At 45.5% G+C, this 18610-nt stretch overlaps 1 protein-coding gene across 1 annotated transcript in view; it reads left to right on the plus strand.

Annotated features, from left to right (window-relative positions):
• Positions 1-6450: 6450 nt before the first annotated feature.
• TTC9 (tetratricopeptide repeat domain 9) overlaps positions 6451-18610 on the plus strand; it is a 30147-nt gene continuing 17987 nt past the window's right edge. Inside the window, exon 1 of the mRNA XM_082059314.1 lies at positions 6451-6927. Within this exon, the coding sequence (XP_081915440.1) occupies positions 6564-6927 (364 nt within the window). The 5' untranslated portion in view covers positions 6451-6563. The remainder of the gene's footprint in view (positions 6928-18610) is intronic.

Consider the following 18610-nt stretch of genomic DNA (forward strand, 5'->3'; position numbering starts at 1 on the left):
TTCCCAGAGCCCGGGGTTTGGTACCCATCAGGCACGACAAAGTTGGTAGCCATTGAATCTTCACCTCAGTGAAGACTGCCCCATGACATCAGAAAATAAAAATGGATGCCACATAAGAGACAATTCACGTAAGCCCCGGTTTTCAAAGACATAGCCAAACTAGGAACTTTGCAGACAACTCAGCTTGTTGTGAGATCTTAACTCCTTCCTACGTCACTGGGAGAGATATTAAAAAAGCAGCCACTTCTCTAGCAGGTCTGCTTGCTCTGTAAAATTAGCGCTCACAGTTTTCCTCTTGCAGTTCAGCTGTAAAATGGTTTGGGAATAGCTGTGCCTTGCACTATCTGGCTGTCGCACAAAGCAAGCAATTAGAAACACAAGTGTCCCCATTTGCTCCCACGCTTCATTTTTAATTTTATAAACAGAGACTGAGCCACAAAACTGAGAGAGACATTTTTTCGAGCTCAGGGGTAGTTCAATACTTTTGAGTTCAACCCAGTGGTGCTGGTGTTAGTTATGTAGGCGATGGGCAAGTAATGATAAATATGCTCTTATCCTGGAGTGCAGTTGCAATCATGGCTTGATCCTGAGGGTGTAAGCATGACATAAAGACTAGGTAACAGTCCTAATGTAGATGCATCAACTGAGCCTGCTTTACTGCTGGTGGTCACTGGATGATATGTCTCTTCTGACTGCCAGCAATCCAAGATTTATGGGGAAATAGTGCATTTTAGGATTCTTTTTATGTTGTTCAGTGATTCAGTTTCCAGCTACCCTGGCACACACTTCGATTAGACCCAAACCTAGGTGACTTCCTCTACACTCCTGTACAGATCTGAACACCAAGTATCACCTGCTCCACCTCTGGAAGTTAAGTGATCTTCACTAACCTTGAACTATCTGCCATTTACCTGGGCAGTAAGGGGATGCCAGACATGAGCAGCCCTGCAGCAACAGCTTCTATGCGGTCTCATATTCCCCACTAACACTGCACAACAAGTGGTCTTTCAGCATTACAAGAATGAGTGTCCTCACCTTCAGGAGTGGTCAGAGCAGGCACTCTGCCACTTGAGGGGGAGCAGCTGATGCACAGCAACTCCAGCCCATCCTGCCATGATGCAGTTCTGCAGGTCTCTCTGAGGGAGTAGTAACTGGGACGATGGAGCTAGGGTCTGCTTCCTTCGCGTCTCAGTAAAAGCATTGCTCTCAAATCAGATCTAGGTCATTGCTAGCTCAAAACCCTCACACCATGCTCCTTTGCCTGTTGTAGATGTGCCTCCAGAATTAGGACAGCCTTGGATGCTAGTAGATAAGGTAGAAGAAAAATGAGGGCTGAAAGATAAAGAAGTGCCTACTTTGCAATTCTCATTATCTGCCTGATAGGAGACATGTAGGTGGGTTTTTTTCCAAATGTACTCTTCACACACAACAGAGGAATCAACCTTGCTGCTCTTTAGTCCAGCCTGAGTAAAGTGCAAGAGCTTTCCCAGAACATCAGGGTTCACTTAAGAGATTATAGCTGCAAGCTGCAGATGGGCTGTCAACAACTGATTTTAAGAGATTAAAAGTGTTTCTCAAACTTTGTTGGCAGCATTCTCTTCCAGTGCCACCATTTTGCAAATTGGAATACCCGTTTTTAATTAAAATGCAAAAAGAAACACTGGGAATTGTAATAAATGGTTTTGATTTGGCCCATCCTGGGTCTTTTAGCCTCCATGGCTAAGCCCCTTAGTTAGCAATTTGCTATTGTCTTTATGAAAAAAGAAAGAATCCGGTATGTTGAAAACAGCATTTGGAACAGCCATTTTAACTCTGAACAGCTGTTCTGTTTAAGCATCTAACTCTTAATATTCTTTATGAGCAAACACTTCCATGACAAAGATGCTGCTCATATACACACCCAAGAAATGGCTTGTCACAGAGACATTCTTATTTGCCTGCAAACATTTCTGTTGACTATTCTTCCTTGATTGTATACTATCCCTGGGAAATTCATTGTAGTCCTGATTAACCATTCTCCGCCAGGCAATCAGCAGGCATCAAACAGCCCAGCAGGATCGACTGACCCATCACACAACCCAGACTGTGGAAGAAAACACATGCACAACACTCTCTGAGTGAAGTGTGCTGCATTTGGTGAACACTTGTAAACAAAGGATCTCTTGTGCTAAAAGAAATTGTTGACTATAACAAATGATATGGAGAGATCAAAGGAATTTGTAGTAAGGTGGTAACATTTTGTTCCATATGATTTTATGTCCCTTTCCTCTCTTATTTGGATATAACTACACAAGACAATCTTCCAAGCAAAGGACTTCAGAGGTTTCTCTGCTTTTATTTTCCCAGGTCTTTCAGAAGCTCTGTCTCTTCTTTTCCATGTACATGGACTAAAGGCTATGACACACAGCTTTACATACGATTTGGAAATAAATAATGGATGACTGACTAATCTGGTGACAGACTGTAGCAGCAGCAGCTGTATATGCGGAAAGCTTGGTGCAGCTTGGGAATTCTCTTTCCAGCTGAATGGAGGGAGTTAGGGACCTCTTCTCTTGTTCTCAAGGATCTGACACCATTGTCATCACAATCTGGTTTCAGCCCATCGGAAAGGGGTGAAGCTTTTGGTTTGCCTCTCTGTTCATAAAGGACTTGATGAAACAATTCTCACGTGGCCAACAGTCCCATCAATGCCAATGAATGCACAAGGAGAGCTGGACTGAGGTGTTGCAGCCTATAGTACTTTCCAAAATCATATCTGATTTTGAATGCATATAGACTTGAGTCCTCATGGCAGTCCTTAAAGTTTCAATTTGTAAAAAATCTCACCCAACAGCAAAAATGCTGCAGCAAATTCACATCCAGCTAGAAAAATGCATTCCCAGAGCCCAGGTAGCCAACCTCCTTAGCTCTCCTCAGAAGCCTTTCCAGTTTCCTTACAGAACTGTCCTGAAATGAGAGGAATCTGTCCTACATCTGCAAATTAATCATCCCATTGGGCAGATGCAAACAATCACAGCTAAAGGAAGGCCTGAAGATCTTACAGGTAAGTGTCCAATATCTTTCCCAATATTTACAGTTTCACCCAAGAACATACCTCCCCACTGTGAACAGGACTTCACAATTTTCCTCAGGTAAGCTGTGAGCAGGAAATTATGGTTTGATGAGTCACAGATCCTAAAATATCACTATGAAGCATGTGACCACTGCATAATAGTAATAGTAGTAATAACTGAGCAATGCAAGTGTATGCTTTTGGAACGTGCTAAGGAAATCTCAGTGTGGAGGAGGAAAGACAGGCACACCCAGGCAGTTTTAGACACTCACGGCACCTAGGGGCATCCAGACAGACAGGCACACCCCATCTGGTACAGAATGAGACAGATAAGCATGTTCTGCTTCTATGGACAAAAACTTCAGTGTTGGACAAAAGACAGGCACGACAGCTAATACTGACCAGTACCATGACCTCATCTCATGGCATACAGATAATGACTGCAAACTGGCTTTGTTTTATCTGAATGTATGCCTTATTTCACAGTCCAGTGTAGCTATATAGTATATAAACCTCCTCTTTCTGATGTTTTCAGGTTCCTGTCAGGTGTTGACCATCTGCAAGGCTGTACAAGGAGTGTAGTGGGCCCCAGAGAGCTGAAATCTAGATCTGGACATCATGTCATATGTTAAATGAAATGTGAGGTATGTCTCAGGTGCAAATCTTATCTGTCTTGGAAGGGCAATAGCTTCTCATGTTTTCCCTCAAACACCAGATTCCCCTTAAAAAAGAAACAAACAAAAGTCATCCCTTACAAGAATGGTCAATGTGGTGGCTCTATGACAGATTGTGATGTTTCCTAAATATTTTAGTGCAGCCAGCACATTACTTTGCTCCTCTCTAGGAGGAAGGAGCTGGTGGGCTAAACTGACCTTTGCCAATTATCCTGCACAAATCTTATGGCAGCTTTAAATTCTCTGTCTGAGACATCCAGCTCTCAGCTGAGGGATACTGTTTGATATCAACATAGAGTCTAAGTTGGCCAACAAACAGCAATCATTCCAGCACTTCTGCTATCATCTATTTTGGGATTTACACAGTTGTGACATTCGTCTTCATATTCACCAGCAATCTGTCAGGAAGAGAGCCTGGACATTTCTGGAAGAACTACAAGATGGGAAACTCATTTGGGTGCGTAAGCAATATTTGGGACTAAGCCACACTTCAGTATAATTCATAATGTGAGGAGCACCCAGTTTTGTCAATATTTTGTGACCTTTTCTGACCAGATTTGCACCCATATTGGCAGTGACCACTGCCAGGCTCCTCTGTAAGAAAACTTCAGCTTTGCATAGCTTGTTTCAGTCATCCATTGATGACCAGTTACCAAAGGAAGAAATCTCAAAGACTTCCTTACAGCTAACACATAGGGAGAAAGAAGGAAAAGTCACCTATGTCTCAGTGCCCCCTATATCACGTATGTCCGTGGGCTCAGGCAAATTCTGAAAGAGGAAAGCAACATCAACTCCCAATGTCACTTTGCCACACCACTGTCCAAGAAATGAGTGCCTTCTTCAGTTGTTTCTGCAGCTGCTCAGATCTGAGGAACTAAAACTGTGGCAATCTTCCTTCCTCTGGCAAAGTCAGTTTTCCAACACAAGAGACATACATTGTCCTTGTGAAGTCTCCTGAATAGCAATCAATAATGGTACAATGAAACTTCTGAAATTACTTAAACCTACTTTGTACAATATGACCAGCAGACAGATTAAAAAATGACCCAGCAGGAATTTTCCTTCCTTAATTTTTAGGTTCCACTCTAGCTACTGTGACTAATACCTAACACCACACCCGGCCCCCGAGATATCCTAATTCTAGACCACACATACTTTGAGCAAGATTTTTAAGTAACTTATTCTTGGCTTGAGAAACCTGAAATGCTGAGCATCCATTTACATAAAGTAAGATTTTGTGAAGATGTATCTAGCAGAGCACCTGGAAATCAAAGCACTCGAAATCATGTAATCATTGCTGAACATCTTAGCTTTAATTTCTCTCATGCAAGTATTTTCAAAATTATACTTTTATCACAAGTATGATGCTATTTGCTTCTCCTTGAGGCTCTGGCTCTTGGATTCAAGTAAGTGTAATAGATGCATGTCTGTACCACACTGTGATGACAACCTCAGCAAGGTCCAGAAACCTAGCAGCAGACTGATATTACCAATGCATAAACCCAAACTTCTTAGCCCTGCTAACAAGGAATTATCCAGGCACCAGTTCCAGACCTGCATTAATACCCCTACATGGAGCTGTGCTGTACAGCTATCCCAGTTTGTCCAGCACAGCACCACCACATGCTATCACATTAGGCTGGACATATCTCAAAGAGAAACTCAAGTATCCATTTTAAAATGCCCTCCTGGTTGCAGAGGGAACCTTGAACACATTGTACCACAGCTGCAGCTTTACCATGTAAAAGTTACAAGGGTAATGAAAAGACGCCTCCCAATATATTATCGAGAAAAAAAATCTCACTATGTTTTTTTCATCCACCCTCTTATTTTTACGCATGAGGTACAAACTACAAAATATTTTGGCACAACAATGCACCCAAAATGCATCAAACTGCTCTAATACACAATGCAGACATGGTGTTTGGCCTAATAAAGCAAAGCGTGGTGCTCACAGCAGTTCTTCCACCATTTGTCTGCAAGAGGAGAGCCATTCCCCAATACCCCCAAACCACGCAATGTTCCAGGTATTGAGCATCGACCCATTTTTCAGCAGCACGTGGGAAAACCTGTTTCAGGAAAATCAAAGTCCGTGAGTGACTGATGCCAGGGCAGTTGCCAGGCCTTTGCCTTTGCCTTTGCTGCCCTGATGCAGTGGACGCAGCAGGCTTGTTTCCCTGGCATTTGTTTGACCAGCGCTTGTTTGCCCAGTAATATGGAGTATATGCACCAAAACGCGTTGAGGCACACCTTGAGCTGGTGTGGGGGTGCATGGTCCCTGGTGGGATAGTGCCTGGTGGGATCTGGGAGAGGTGAGGGAGAAAGGAAATAGTGGTGAGGAGGGTAAAAGAGGACATGAGACCCTAAGGTGCAGGAGGGTGAGGCACAAGGAGGGGAAGGGACTCGGCTACCCGGGGCTGCGGGGACCTCAGTCTGAGGGAGAGGAGGAGGGCTGGCGGGGGGTTTGTGGGGACGGCCAGTTTGGGCAGCAGAGGGGGCGGCCATGCACTCGCCCCTCGCCCGGCCAGCGCGGAGAGCGGAGAGCGGAGCCGCTGCACCCGCACCTCGGCCTCGCCCCCGCCGCTCCGCGCTGCCCTGGGCGGGGGTCGCGGCGGTGTGGGGGGCGGCGGTGCCCGCGGCGGGCGGCTGGTGGCGGGGGCGGGCGGAGGCGGGCGCCCCGCGGGTTGCGGGGCGGGGGAGGAGGAGCGGCGGCCGCCGGAGGATGGGAGCGAGCGGCGGAGCCGGGGAGCGGCGCGGGGGCAAGGCCGGGAGCGCGGCGGCGGGCGCCGCGGCATCGCCCGCGTAGGGCGGCGCGGGAGCCGGGCGGCGCCGCGGCCATGGAGAGGGCGAGCCCGGCGGCGGGGAAGCTGAACGCCGGCGGCCGCGGGGCGGGCGATGGGCACGGCCCCGCGGGGGGAGCCCAGCCGCGGGCGGCGGCGGGCAGCGCGGAGCCGGGCGAGCTCATCGGGCGGGCGCTGGATTTCAAGAGCGAAGGGGCGCAGTGCTACAAGGACAAGAAATTCCGGGAGGCCATCGGCAAGTACCACCGCGCCCTGCTGGAGCTCAAGGCGCTGCTGCTGCTGCTGAGCCAGGAGCCGGCCGGGCAGCGCCCTACCGCCGCCGCCGCTGCCGCCGGGCTCAGCGAGGAGCAGCGGCAGGCGGTGGAGGCCATCGAGGTTGACTGCTACAACAGCCTGGCAGGTCAGCGGGGCCGCGGGGCGTGGGGCGGCGGGGTCCCCCCACCTCACCTGCGCCGCGCGCCCTTCCCTTCCCCTCCGCTAAAGAGCGCTGCCTCTCTTCTCTGTTGATTTCGTCTCCTTGCCTTCCGTTGCCTTCCATTTTTATTTCTGTTCCCACGTTTGACACACAAGCGCTGCCTTGGGTAGCGCTGGGGAGGGGGCGCACGGCCAGGCCGCTCCTCGCGCGGGGGCTCATCTGCAGCCCCGCGGCCCCACAGCCCTTCCCCGGGGCTGCTCCAGCCGCCGCCGATTGATCCCCGTGTCCCCTTCCCTCGGGAGCCGGGCGGTGGGGCAGCGGTGCGTACGTGGGATGATGCTCAGACTTGGGGGAATTGTGGCGCGTGAACTGGCCGAGATTACATGCTGTGTTTTTCCCTCCAGCCCGCGATGTCCTGCAGTCCCTTCACCACAGCTCCAATTCTGGTGCCTGTAATTAACAGTATTACAGAGAGAGACTCTTTCTCCCACAGTCGATGTAAGGAAGGGGAAGGCTTTGGCCACTGCTGCAATAGCTCGGAATAGTACTAGATATAAAAAGAATTTTTTGGCCTCTTAACAATGAAAGTTGAAAGCAAATACAGTGCTGGCTTCTCAACTGGCCACCAGTCACCACTGTGGTCAGTAGACATTTGATCATCACTCCCTTTGCTCCCTGCCATCTGTTTAGAAGAAGTGCTGCAGGAAGATGGAAGGGAGGGGTGAGGAGTTGAACTACAGGGTGTTTCAACAAGATGGACCCAATACAAAATCACTACCTTTTGAAATTGGGTCCATCTATTTGAAACACCCTGTATAATGTGGGCCGATTGTGAAGTCCTTGGAGAGGCAGAACTCCTGTGGACTTCAGGGAGCTTTACCCATGCAAGAACTGCAGGATCAGAGGTTATTTTTTGGTCCCTAGCAGCACATGGATATTTTCTTTCCAAGTCTGAAGGCATCTCTAAAGCAAAAACTTGTGCCTAGGTGTGTACGTGGTGAGGATGTTCATACCCTGAACAAGGTGGACAAAATGACAACATTAATAAAGCCGTGCTGTTTTCCGAAAGGATGGGGGGTCACTCAGTAATCTTCATATCCTTGGGGGTGGAAATGGTGAAAATCAGTGTGTCAGCTCTCATGATCACTTGTCTTTTGGCTCTCTAGACAGAGTTGGTTAGCTTTGTTTCTTGTCATCTAGTGGTAAAAAAGATGCAGAATAAAGCAAACAGTTTGGAACACCAAGTCAGAATTTTATCTTGTCTTAGTCCATGTCAAACTGTTACATGTGATATGTCTTTTGGGATGTAATGGTAGGCACAATTTAGCCTCCTTTCATCATGTTTTCAAATACTCTTCCTTCAAAAGCCTGTTGAGATTGCATAGAGGGAGAGGCAGGTGAGATTCCAGAGCGATACCATAATTGCATAGCTGTAATTTTGTGTCTCCAAATTTCTGTTCACGGGTTTATTAAAATCCATTGTGTTTGGCAAGTATCATTTAAATTGGCAGGGTTATACAAAGAGCCCATAATACTCTGAACAAGATAGCTTGGTGAGTTTCTGGTTTTGAAAAACTACTCACAGGAAATATCTCTGTTAGATACAAATGAGATGTGGTAGGTAGTAGGTAAATGAAGTGGGAGGAAGGGATGGGATTTGCTTCTGTGGCATTCTTTGCTGAGTGCACAGTTCCACTTGCTAGAAGTGTGTCTGCTCCTGCTGACAGAGTTGTGCTATGTAATGGTTGTTGTCCAGCAAATTTATTTACTGTTTTGGGTTTGTGTGGGGAATTATTTTCACTGTTGGTTGTATTTGTTCTTGTCAGCAGTAGCAATCAGTGTGAGAAACATGCTCCATCTTTAACCTAGATTTGAACAGATTTTTTCCTAATTTTAACCAGTGTGAACCTAAGAGGAGGTGATTCTAATTAACCCTCAAGCGGCAAGCAGTGCTTTTCCTGGGATAACCTCACAGCAGGTCAAGGTGTTATTTTGCACAGCCAGTTGTCACAGGTTTTCAGTAGATGGCACGCACAGAGGAGGAAGCAGGATTTGTCTCAGAAATGCATAGCTTAACGCGTGTCTGCTGAGCTGTCTACACACAATGTTAAAGAAATGCCCTGCATATTGGAGAGAGGAGAGTGCAGTCAAACTGGAATTGCAGTGTTGATACTCCTAGCCCAGTCCCAGAGCTCCCATTCTAGCAGGAGGATCTATGAATTCATGTCTGAAGGGAAGAAGGGGGAGGGACTTTCCCCTGGCATAATCATTATTATACCTTTCTAATAGCAACTTCAAGAAGTGCAGTAGTGGGATTTTATTCTCTAAGTGTGGTCCAGCAGAAGCCACTGGTTTCTTTACACAGTGGGCTTTGGTAGAGGCATGAGCACACACTGTTTGAGCTGAAATCAGTGTTATTTGATATGGGGAGGAGAGGGAGATGCAGGGAGTTTTGTTTCTGAGCACTGAATGGGTGCCTAGAGCTGTTTTTAAGATAAATAGTGCAGAGAGCATAGCAGCAGGACATGATAATTCTAGAGCAGGCAGTTTTTTTGCTTGGCTCTGATGTATACCCAGTAGCATTAGCAGCTGTCATCTGAGTGTCCTTATTATCAAGTTCTTTTAGCACCTCCGCTTACTCTCTAAGCGTAGCATTTAAGAAACCCACCTTGCTTTTGCACTGTCATTTTTCATGTGGCCACCACAAATCCACCTGTCAGAGATGTTTTGCATCACGTAGATGCGCACACACACACATACACACACAGAGTTGCTGGTTTAGATACAGCATACCGGTCAGAGGAGACCATCAACTATGGGTAAATATGCACTTAGCCCAGTAAGCAGGTGAGAAGTATACATCCAAAGGGAATTTGGGGCAATCTCATAGGTAAAGGCTGGGGTTGGTTGGGCTGTTTGTTGGGGTTTTTTTTTTGTTGTTGTTTTTAGTTTTTTTGGTGCTTGTTTGTTTTTAATCTGACTGATTACATGAGTAAGAATATGTGGGCAAATACTAAACTGTAGTCAGTGTATGTATTGCCTTGCAGAATGTAAATTTAGGCACAAACGTGCACACAGATTCATGTTAAGCTCTGCCTCTGTTGTAGAGCACCTTCAACAGGCAATTCTTGTACTGTGAGGTGGGGTGGCCAACTCTTGTGTTTGACTAGAGCCCCACACTATTTGGTGTGTTTTTTGAAGTCCCCTGTTTTAGAGCTGTGTGGCACCTCCACAACCTAAACGATTTAGCCTGTTTCAAAGAATCCCAAATCTGCCGGTGATTTCAGTTTTTGTTTGGGTTTTTTTTTGCCTGTATTTTAAATTGGCCTAGGATTTTCACAACTTGCCATTGGCAATGCTGCTTGCATTTCTTTCTACAAGCTATTAGGTGGGTTTCAGTTTAAGCTCAAAGAGTTTTGCCTTAAAGGGACTCCCCCTCACATCTGCAAAATCCAGCGCTGCCGCATTCTCACACGGGCCTGCCAATACCCCTCCATTTTACCACAAGCCTCTTTGACAAATGTCACCAGATGCAAGAGCAGCAGCAGAGTCGAGGCTCCAAGGAAATGCTAGAGTAGGCAAAGAAAAAGCCTACCAGCAGCGTAGAACCTCGCGGAATGAATGCAGGGCTGTAAGGCAAACAGTCCATCCTTTATGACTCACCATAAGTCTCTGACCTTGAAGAAGTCACTTGACCTCTTTTTGCCTCTCTCAGCCCTATGGAAAAATAAAGAACAGGGACCACAGTCTCATCCTGATGGTACATTCAGCTGAGTTTCCCCCAAGTCAGTGGTTTGTGCTCTTTTGAAAAAAGATGAATGTATGAAGAATGCCTGCGGAAAAAGCAAACTGGCCAAATATCCCTCAAGTCTTAGTCTCCTCCTTTCCACTCCTACAGAATCTTTGATCTAGAAGAAACTTAAATGCTTTATGAATCGCATGCAGGAAGAGATCATTTACCTCCTACATATGCAACCATTACTCTCATTAAACACAATGGTCATTTTATTCCAGTATTACTGCCTAAAAGTTTGCAGGATCAAAAGGACTATGTCTGCTCTGCAGAGAGAAACAAGTCCTAGTCATTCCAAAGCAGCAAAATGCTAAGAGTAAGCATAGTTTTAAGCCTTTCTCATGAGGGAATGCTGCAGCATGATAAGCAAACCTTTGTTGGTTTTCCTAAGCACACAGAAATGCCGGAGCTAATCCTGGCAGGAGAAACGGAACCAGAGAGAGAGCTGGGGACGAGGAGCGGTGCTGGGGGATCTGGGTTTCTAATCCTTCCTCTCTGTGCCAACCAGTTGTATTATCTTCCCCAAATCTTTTTTCTTTGAACCTTAGTTTATCTGTCTGCATTTATGACCTCTTAGGAGTACTGTAGGGCTTTGTTAATTACCTTAATGAAAATTTAATGTAACATGCTTATATCCCCATTCAGGTATGTTTACTTTAGTATGGGAGTCTTGGCAGGAGGGCACACATACTGCACAGAGTATTACAAAATGTAGCCATCCAAGATATGTGTCAGCCTGGATAATGATGATTGACCTCCTGCACTGGCAGAAATGTGCACTGGTACCATTCATGACTATGCAAAGGTCATAGTGACAGTCCCACAAAACATGGCCCTTCCAGCAGTGTAGGAGCCTCCTGGCACCCTCAGGCTCTAGACCAGCGTAGAGGTACTACTCCCAAACATCACCAGTTGCACAGACATTGGTGAGCAGTCCCACTGAGAAACACAAGTAAAAATACTTATAATACTTAATCCAAGTAAAAATGTAACTAAACATTAGGAAAGCTGGTAAAACTTGCCTCCACTGACCACCCACTAGGACTCCTCACAAAGAGTCTCTGCTAAAATCCCATCCCAGTATATAGCTGTTAACAAGTACAGACTCTACCAGGACACATGGTGCTGTGGGTGTTAAAGCTGTCTTGGATTGTTGCTTGATGTGAAGTTATTTTTTATGTGCTGCATCAACAAAAAACACCCTCTGTAAGGATGTCGTGCAGTGGGAAAGAGAGGCAGCAGCAAGCAGAGCAGGATGTGGTCTGTGCTTTCACTGACTGAGGAAAGAGTTTACCGACGCTCTTGGTTTAGATCCGTCTGGCCAGCCAGAGCGCACGCATGGGAATATCTTGTTTTACAGGCCTGATGCAATTACTGCTCGAGGTAGGTGCAATTGCAGCAGACAATAAACACAGGTGACTGCGTGGGTTTTTAGTGATAGGCTCAAACTCTGGCGTGTATTTAAGAAAGAAGTGGGATTTGAAGCCATTGTCATGAATTACTCTTTCGAAATACTCTGAATTTACTTATTCCCTTGCATTTTTGAGGACGAAATTCTCCCTGTTCAGGGAAGAGTTTTTTGTGCATTGAGAGGATGGTATGGAAATACATCCAGATGCCAGGGGGTGGGAGGGAGGGAGAGAAAGGACAGCAAGCTGCCTCCAAACTTGGTTTAAGTGATACACGTCTGACAGCATCTCCCTTGCTGAGGCAGGAGTTGCGTTTTCCTCTGTATATGTCACTGTTCTTCCCAAGCCTTTTCAAAACTTCAGGCTCTGGGGGAGTTTTTTTGCAGCCACTTTTACCACATGTTTAATTCCCTTTGCCTGAGAAGAAACCTGTCCCAGCTGACCTTGTCACCATTTGCCTGAAACAGAATGTATCAGGATGGTATAGAGCCCCTTGCCAGACTGCCCCGAGGAGCTGCAGTCTTGGTGAGCTGAGATCTGTCCAAGTCTAGCTACAGCTCACCATGGGAGCTGAAGCAAGATATGTCAAAAATCAAAAAGCTTCCTTAAGAACAGAGCAGTGGTTAATGTGTTTACCGAAGTAAAAACCTAAGTAGCACATCCTGCCACCTTTACTCTGTCCTCTTCTGAAATGCTGTCCTGAAGTTTCCTCCAGCAAAAGTCCCACAATGAGTAACAGCCTCTTATACCTCCACAGGTTTCCACCAGTGCTGTGCTGAAGATGGTTCAGCTGGTTCAATGAAAACTAGTGTCAAAATCAAAGCTGGTTCCCAGTCTATTGCTAAATACACCCATGAGCTCCATGGTTACCTCCTTTTCTGGGAGCTGGGCCACCCCTGCATGGTTCAGCAGGTGGAGGGTCCTTCTCTTCCTCGTGTTCACTTGGGCTCAGACCCAGAAATTTCTAACCCAACTCCAGACCTGTTTCTCCAGCCTTTCTCCCAGAACTGCTTGTCAGTTCAGTAGCACATCCCCAATTCCTTATCAGTATCCTCTGAGCAATGCAACTGATGCTGCAAGAATGGAGGGTCATCGGAAGTTTTCAAATTAGGATTTAAGGATGAGATCTAATGCAGACCTGCTAAAGGAGCTGCTGTGAGGAAAGGAACAGTAAAAATAAAAGCGGAGATCTAAATATTGCCAGGTCCCAGTTTCTTCTTGACATTGTGCTGTCTCATAGGAAATAATAAACAAAGGACTATGAAACTGAGGAAACAAAATGAAGAAAGGGAGAAAATACATGACGAAGTTTTGAGAAATTTACTGGTTATTTATTTTCTTCTTTGTTCTCTTACTTCATGGGTTGGAAACTGATACAGAAGGAAGACAACTGTTTATTAATCTTGTTTTCAGCTTATTCAGGCAAGCATACCAGTGAGTAATACTAAGGGTTAAAAATGCTTTGGAAGAGAGTCAGTATTAGCTATCATTAACCAGAAAGTTGTTACTAATGACTGCTCAGGAATCTGTCTCCTTTTGTTCGTTCCTGCACTGCATCTTGGATGGGAAACAGTACGCTTAGGACATTGATCGATGAATGCAGGTAAATCTTCTTGTGGTGGCATGGAGCATTACTATTCTGTTCTCTTTAACAAAGGTTGTAGAGTCAGTGCAGTTTCTGGAAGCTTTGCTGGAATTGCTGGAGGCAGCTTCAGCTGCAGCACACTCACTAGCATGAGGTTGGGAGGTGGTGGTAGGACAGTGTAGCTTGCCCTGTTCTTACACACTTGCCTAGGTATTGGCGGCCATTGAAGCAGGGCTGGAGTAGAAAGTCTGTCTCAGTGTAGCCATTCAGAGTTTCAGACACTGCTAGAAACAGTACTAAGACAATTCATGGGAATGAATTAGGCACAGTCACGTTTTCTCTCCATGGTAACCCATGGCAGAAGGGACAGCTGGGAGCAATGATCTTTAGCTGTCATAGCTTGACATGCCAGAGCTCATCTGTTACTATTCATAGGCAATAGCTAACGTCACAATCTTAATTTCAGAATTCACCCCGTTCTCTGCACTGTCCAAAATTCTTGACATGCCATCGCCCGGAGGATCATAGGCTGGATAGCACCATCTGCTTCTCCTTGGCTTCATCCCGTGTACCCAGTTCTCCCATCACGTTTCTGAGCACAGGAGTCGGAGCTGCTTACGCAGTCCATGCCTTTTGCCTTTGAATTCCTCTGCTGGCTCTCCCAGCTCTCCGTAGCTCTATTAGACTTTTTGACCTCCCAAAGTTTTGTCCCTTTCCAGGCTTCTGCCAGCGAGGCCCTCTCTCCCCTTTGCTCTCATACACTGCTCTGCAGCAGCATGTTGCACCTGGTTCCTTTGAGCTGATTTTGCCCGTGGTATATTAGTTCAGGTTGGACCTTCTCTCCCTTCCTGGCTCTCTGCAAGGCCTGTCTCTGTTGTGAAACCTATAGGAAGCCAGTCAGTTGGTGCCGGTTACCAATTTACATATAACAAGGAGGAGAACCTCACTGCACCAATGTCTACATGTCCAAGCATGTGACTGTATGCCATATCTTCACACCCTTTGCCATTCACCTTGATAAAATTGCTAAGTCGTCAATCGGGACATGAATTTTAACACATGCATGTCCTGCATAGCCATGATTACAACTTTGCCCCTCCTAGCAGTACATACTCATCTTGAAAGCCTTAGGCTGTGTAAATCGCTACCTCAGAATGGTTCTGTAACAGCCTCCCAGCAGGCATCAGGGGAAAAAAAAAGAGCAGTTCGTGCTGTTTGCACCTCAGGCAGTTATGGATCTGTTTGCCAAAGAACCCAGAGAACTGTTTGCCAAAGAACCCAGAGAACTGTTTGCCAAAGAACTGCCTGGCAAGTCCTGTGTCCCATGCTCCTGACTTTATCATGATATCTCAGTCCTATTCACTCATACGTACCATCAAGAAGGCAGGAACTGCAACTCTCTACCTGTCCCTAGGTGGAGAGAACAACCATCCTTACACTACTGCATAAGCCTTTCAGGATGCAGGCCACTGATCGCTGGTTGCAAGGCTACAGCATTTTTCCTTCTCTGACACACCTGTGTTTGACAGGTCAAATCTCTGCCCTACTAAAGCGAATACTTTTCCAGCCACTGCTCAGTATTCCCTTTCTTTCTTTAGTAGGAGCACTGCCCATTGCCTTTACTTGCTGCCAGTTTAGGGGGCTGTCACCTAGATTGTTCTGCATCGATGGCAACAGCAACTCCTTTCATATCGGAGTGGCAGGCAGCAAAACTCTGCTAAACTAGCCGTCGATCTACTTGCCTGGGAGCTGCTGGAAAGGAACAGCTGGGTCAGCCTGCAAAGAGCCACCAAACTAGTGTTCCTCAATTTTTGATGACAAAGCTCCTGCAATGTCCTGATTACACATGTCAGTTTTCATGCCTCTGGTGTTGCTCTGGCCTGGCCACATCCGGGACATCTACACGGCTCGTTTCCTACTTGAGGAAACTCAAGTGAGGTATCTATCTTGCTGTAAGTCACCTTATTCTGTAAAGCAAGAGGGTTCATGGCCCTCTTGGTAGAATCTAATCAGGCAGTGGTGGAAATTTGCTACCTGTCTGATGTATCTGTAAGGCTTAGCCTAACATGCAAAGGCTGATTTCAGATCAGCCCAGCTGGATGCTGTTTATCTTAGGTCTTTTCCAACTTGAAAGACTTAGCGCTTGACTCCAGGCAGCAGAGCTGTTTACTGCTACCTGCAGCAGATGGAGAGGAGAATACAGAAAAAGCAACGGGGTATCTTTGCGCTGCACATTCCCCAGTGTAGTCTGTGGAAGAGGAAATTTACTCTTAGAAGCAAATTAAAAGCAGAGGAAGTGTCTGGAGCTTGAAAATTTATATCAGACACTTAGTACTTCCTTTGGCTATTCCTGGGCTGATGTGACTAACAAACTTCTACCCCTGGTGTGCTGTGCTGTCCTTAGAGTCCCCATCTAATCCACAAATTCACCCTGACGTGAAAAGCTTCTTTATGATACAAAGAAAAATCTTTCAACCAAGTGCAGGGAAGAAGCTGGGAGAATTTGCATTCCTCTGCCCCACTTTGCCTGCCAGAGAGAAAGAGGGCAGAAAGATTTATGTTTCGTCCAGTCTTTCAGAGAATAAATGGGGCCCATGGCCATAGCCTCTCCTGAACAGGAGCTTGAACAGATTGTCCTGAACAGGAGCTTGAACAGATTGTCCCCCCACCAACTTGACCTTGCAGAAGCAGAACCACAAGGGAAGAACTCTGTCGTGATGCTCTGGAGGACTGTCATAAGTCAGCACTAGCCAGTGTTCTGCAAAGGCACCTTTTGTCTAGTGCTTCAAAAGGAATCAAATCAGAATCTCTGCCCCATGTCTGTAGCAATGATTGTCTCAAACAATGTGGTGCAGAGTTAAGCCTCAACTTCTTTAGCCACCATATTTTTTTAATACTAGCATAATTCAAATCCTGGATTATGATCCTCTTAAATGCTTTGCAGTGATTAATTGCTTAAGACACAGTAGTGCATTCATGTTGCAAGGAGAGCAGAGCAGCATAAGATCCTCACCTATACTCGAAGTTCAAAGAAAATTTATTCATTTGTCTTTATAGATTTTCTAACTACTGTGATGGAGCTTGAACTGAGGCAGCTCAGGAGCTTTTCTCATGGTGGGGGAGTGTAAATTAATAAATGAATACAAAATAATTTTTCAAACCCAGGGCTGATTAACTTGAAGTACAGTGCCAGAAGGTATCATGAAGCTAAAGAACCTAATAAGGTTAGAAAAGAAGGCTTAGACATATAACTAATCAGAACATTCACTGCTGCATTAGATAGGATAAAAACTGTAAAGCAAATATTACATTTTCATGCTTGAGAACCACTGCTAACTGGTTAGGATTTATGAATAAACTTCTCCAAGGTTTTAATTTCCCTCTCCATAGACATGTCACATAAATGACTCAGTCATCCTGTGATCAGCTAGCATATCTGCATCCTTTTCCTCTTTGGTTGTTTCCAGCTCATGAGCTCACAAATTCTACAAGAAATTCCTATTAGTCCCAAAGAGCATGGTCTTGAATTTTGTATTATCAACTTCCATTCCAAATAACTTTATTGCTGTCCGCCAGGTCTTGTAGTTCTTTTTACATGACATTGTCATCCCCTTTGACAGTATCTTCCAACTGTCAGTAGGGCACTCCTACTTTTAGATCAGGGACATTAAAAAAAACCCAACAAAACAAACAAACCCAAACCCACAACCAAAACACTAAACAAGCTCAATTCTGAAATTAATTCTTGAGGTATTCTACTAGTGATCTCTGTTTAATCAGACACACACTCCTACCTCATTCTTCCACTGCCAGCAATGCATTGCACAGATGTGAGTAATGAAGGGTTTAGGAGCAATGTGGGAATTTTACCTGAAACACTTTGCTGTGGCTCATATTGAAGAGAAGACATCTTATTAGAGAACTGGCTTATGTTCCTGCACAGTTCAAACCCTGACTTTTTTAAGCAAATCATGTACTGAAATCATCCCTCTGGTCTTTGGTTTATTTGTTTTCAGCCTGATTTCCAAATGAAAAAAGTCATAAGTAAGTATGTTTTCAGTAGTGTGCCTGTCAGCCTGATCTCAATAACTTTTAAACCTATTGACCAGCTAGATTTGATGGAGACAGATGTCTCAATGGTACCAAGTTTATATTGTATAAATGGAGGGCAGGGAAGAGGCAAGGATGCTAGAAGCCCAACTGTACTAAGGGGTGACACTTAAGCTCACTTTACATTGTCTATCAAAGCTCAGCCAGGTGACACAGCCTGACACAGACAAGGTTAGTTGGCTCTGCTGCTGACAAACCACTCTGCTGTGTATGTTTGTTAGTGCATTTTTAAGGAAAATAAAGTTGAGAGCTTTGTTTTACACATCTTTCTCTTCAATTAGTTAGAAAACAGTTGACTCAGGCATCCTCTGGATCTTTGATTCTGTCAGTTGTTCTCCTCTCTATCCCTTCCACAGTGGCCATAAAGGTTTCTCTCTGTTTCAAAACATCATTAAAATAGAAAGGTTTTGGACTACACTGGACATGGATAAAACATGTGAACGGGTTATTATTTTAATTAATTACAGAATCATTTTGGTTGGAAGAGACCCTCAAGATCATCAATTCCAACTATTAACCTAACTCCGGCACAAAACCATGTCCGTAAGAACTTCATCTATAGGTCTTTTAAGCGCCTTCAGGGACGGTGACTCAACCATTTCCCTGGCCAGCCTGTTCCAATGCTTGACAACCCTTTCTGTGAAGAAATTACTCCCAATATCCAATCTAAACCTTCCCTGGGGCAACTTGAAGCCATTTCATCTTGTCCTATCACTTGCTACTTGGGAGAAGAGACCAACCCCCTCCATGCTACAACCTCCTTTCAGGTAG

The sequence above is a fragment of the Streptopelia decaocto genome (assembly GCF_964273445.1).
Source record: "Streptopelia decaocto genome assembly, chromosome: 7".
Lineage (NCBI taxonomy): Eukaryota > Metazoa > Chordata > Aves > Columbiformes > Columbidae > Streptopelia > Streptopelia decaocto.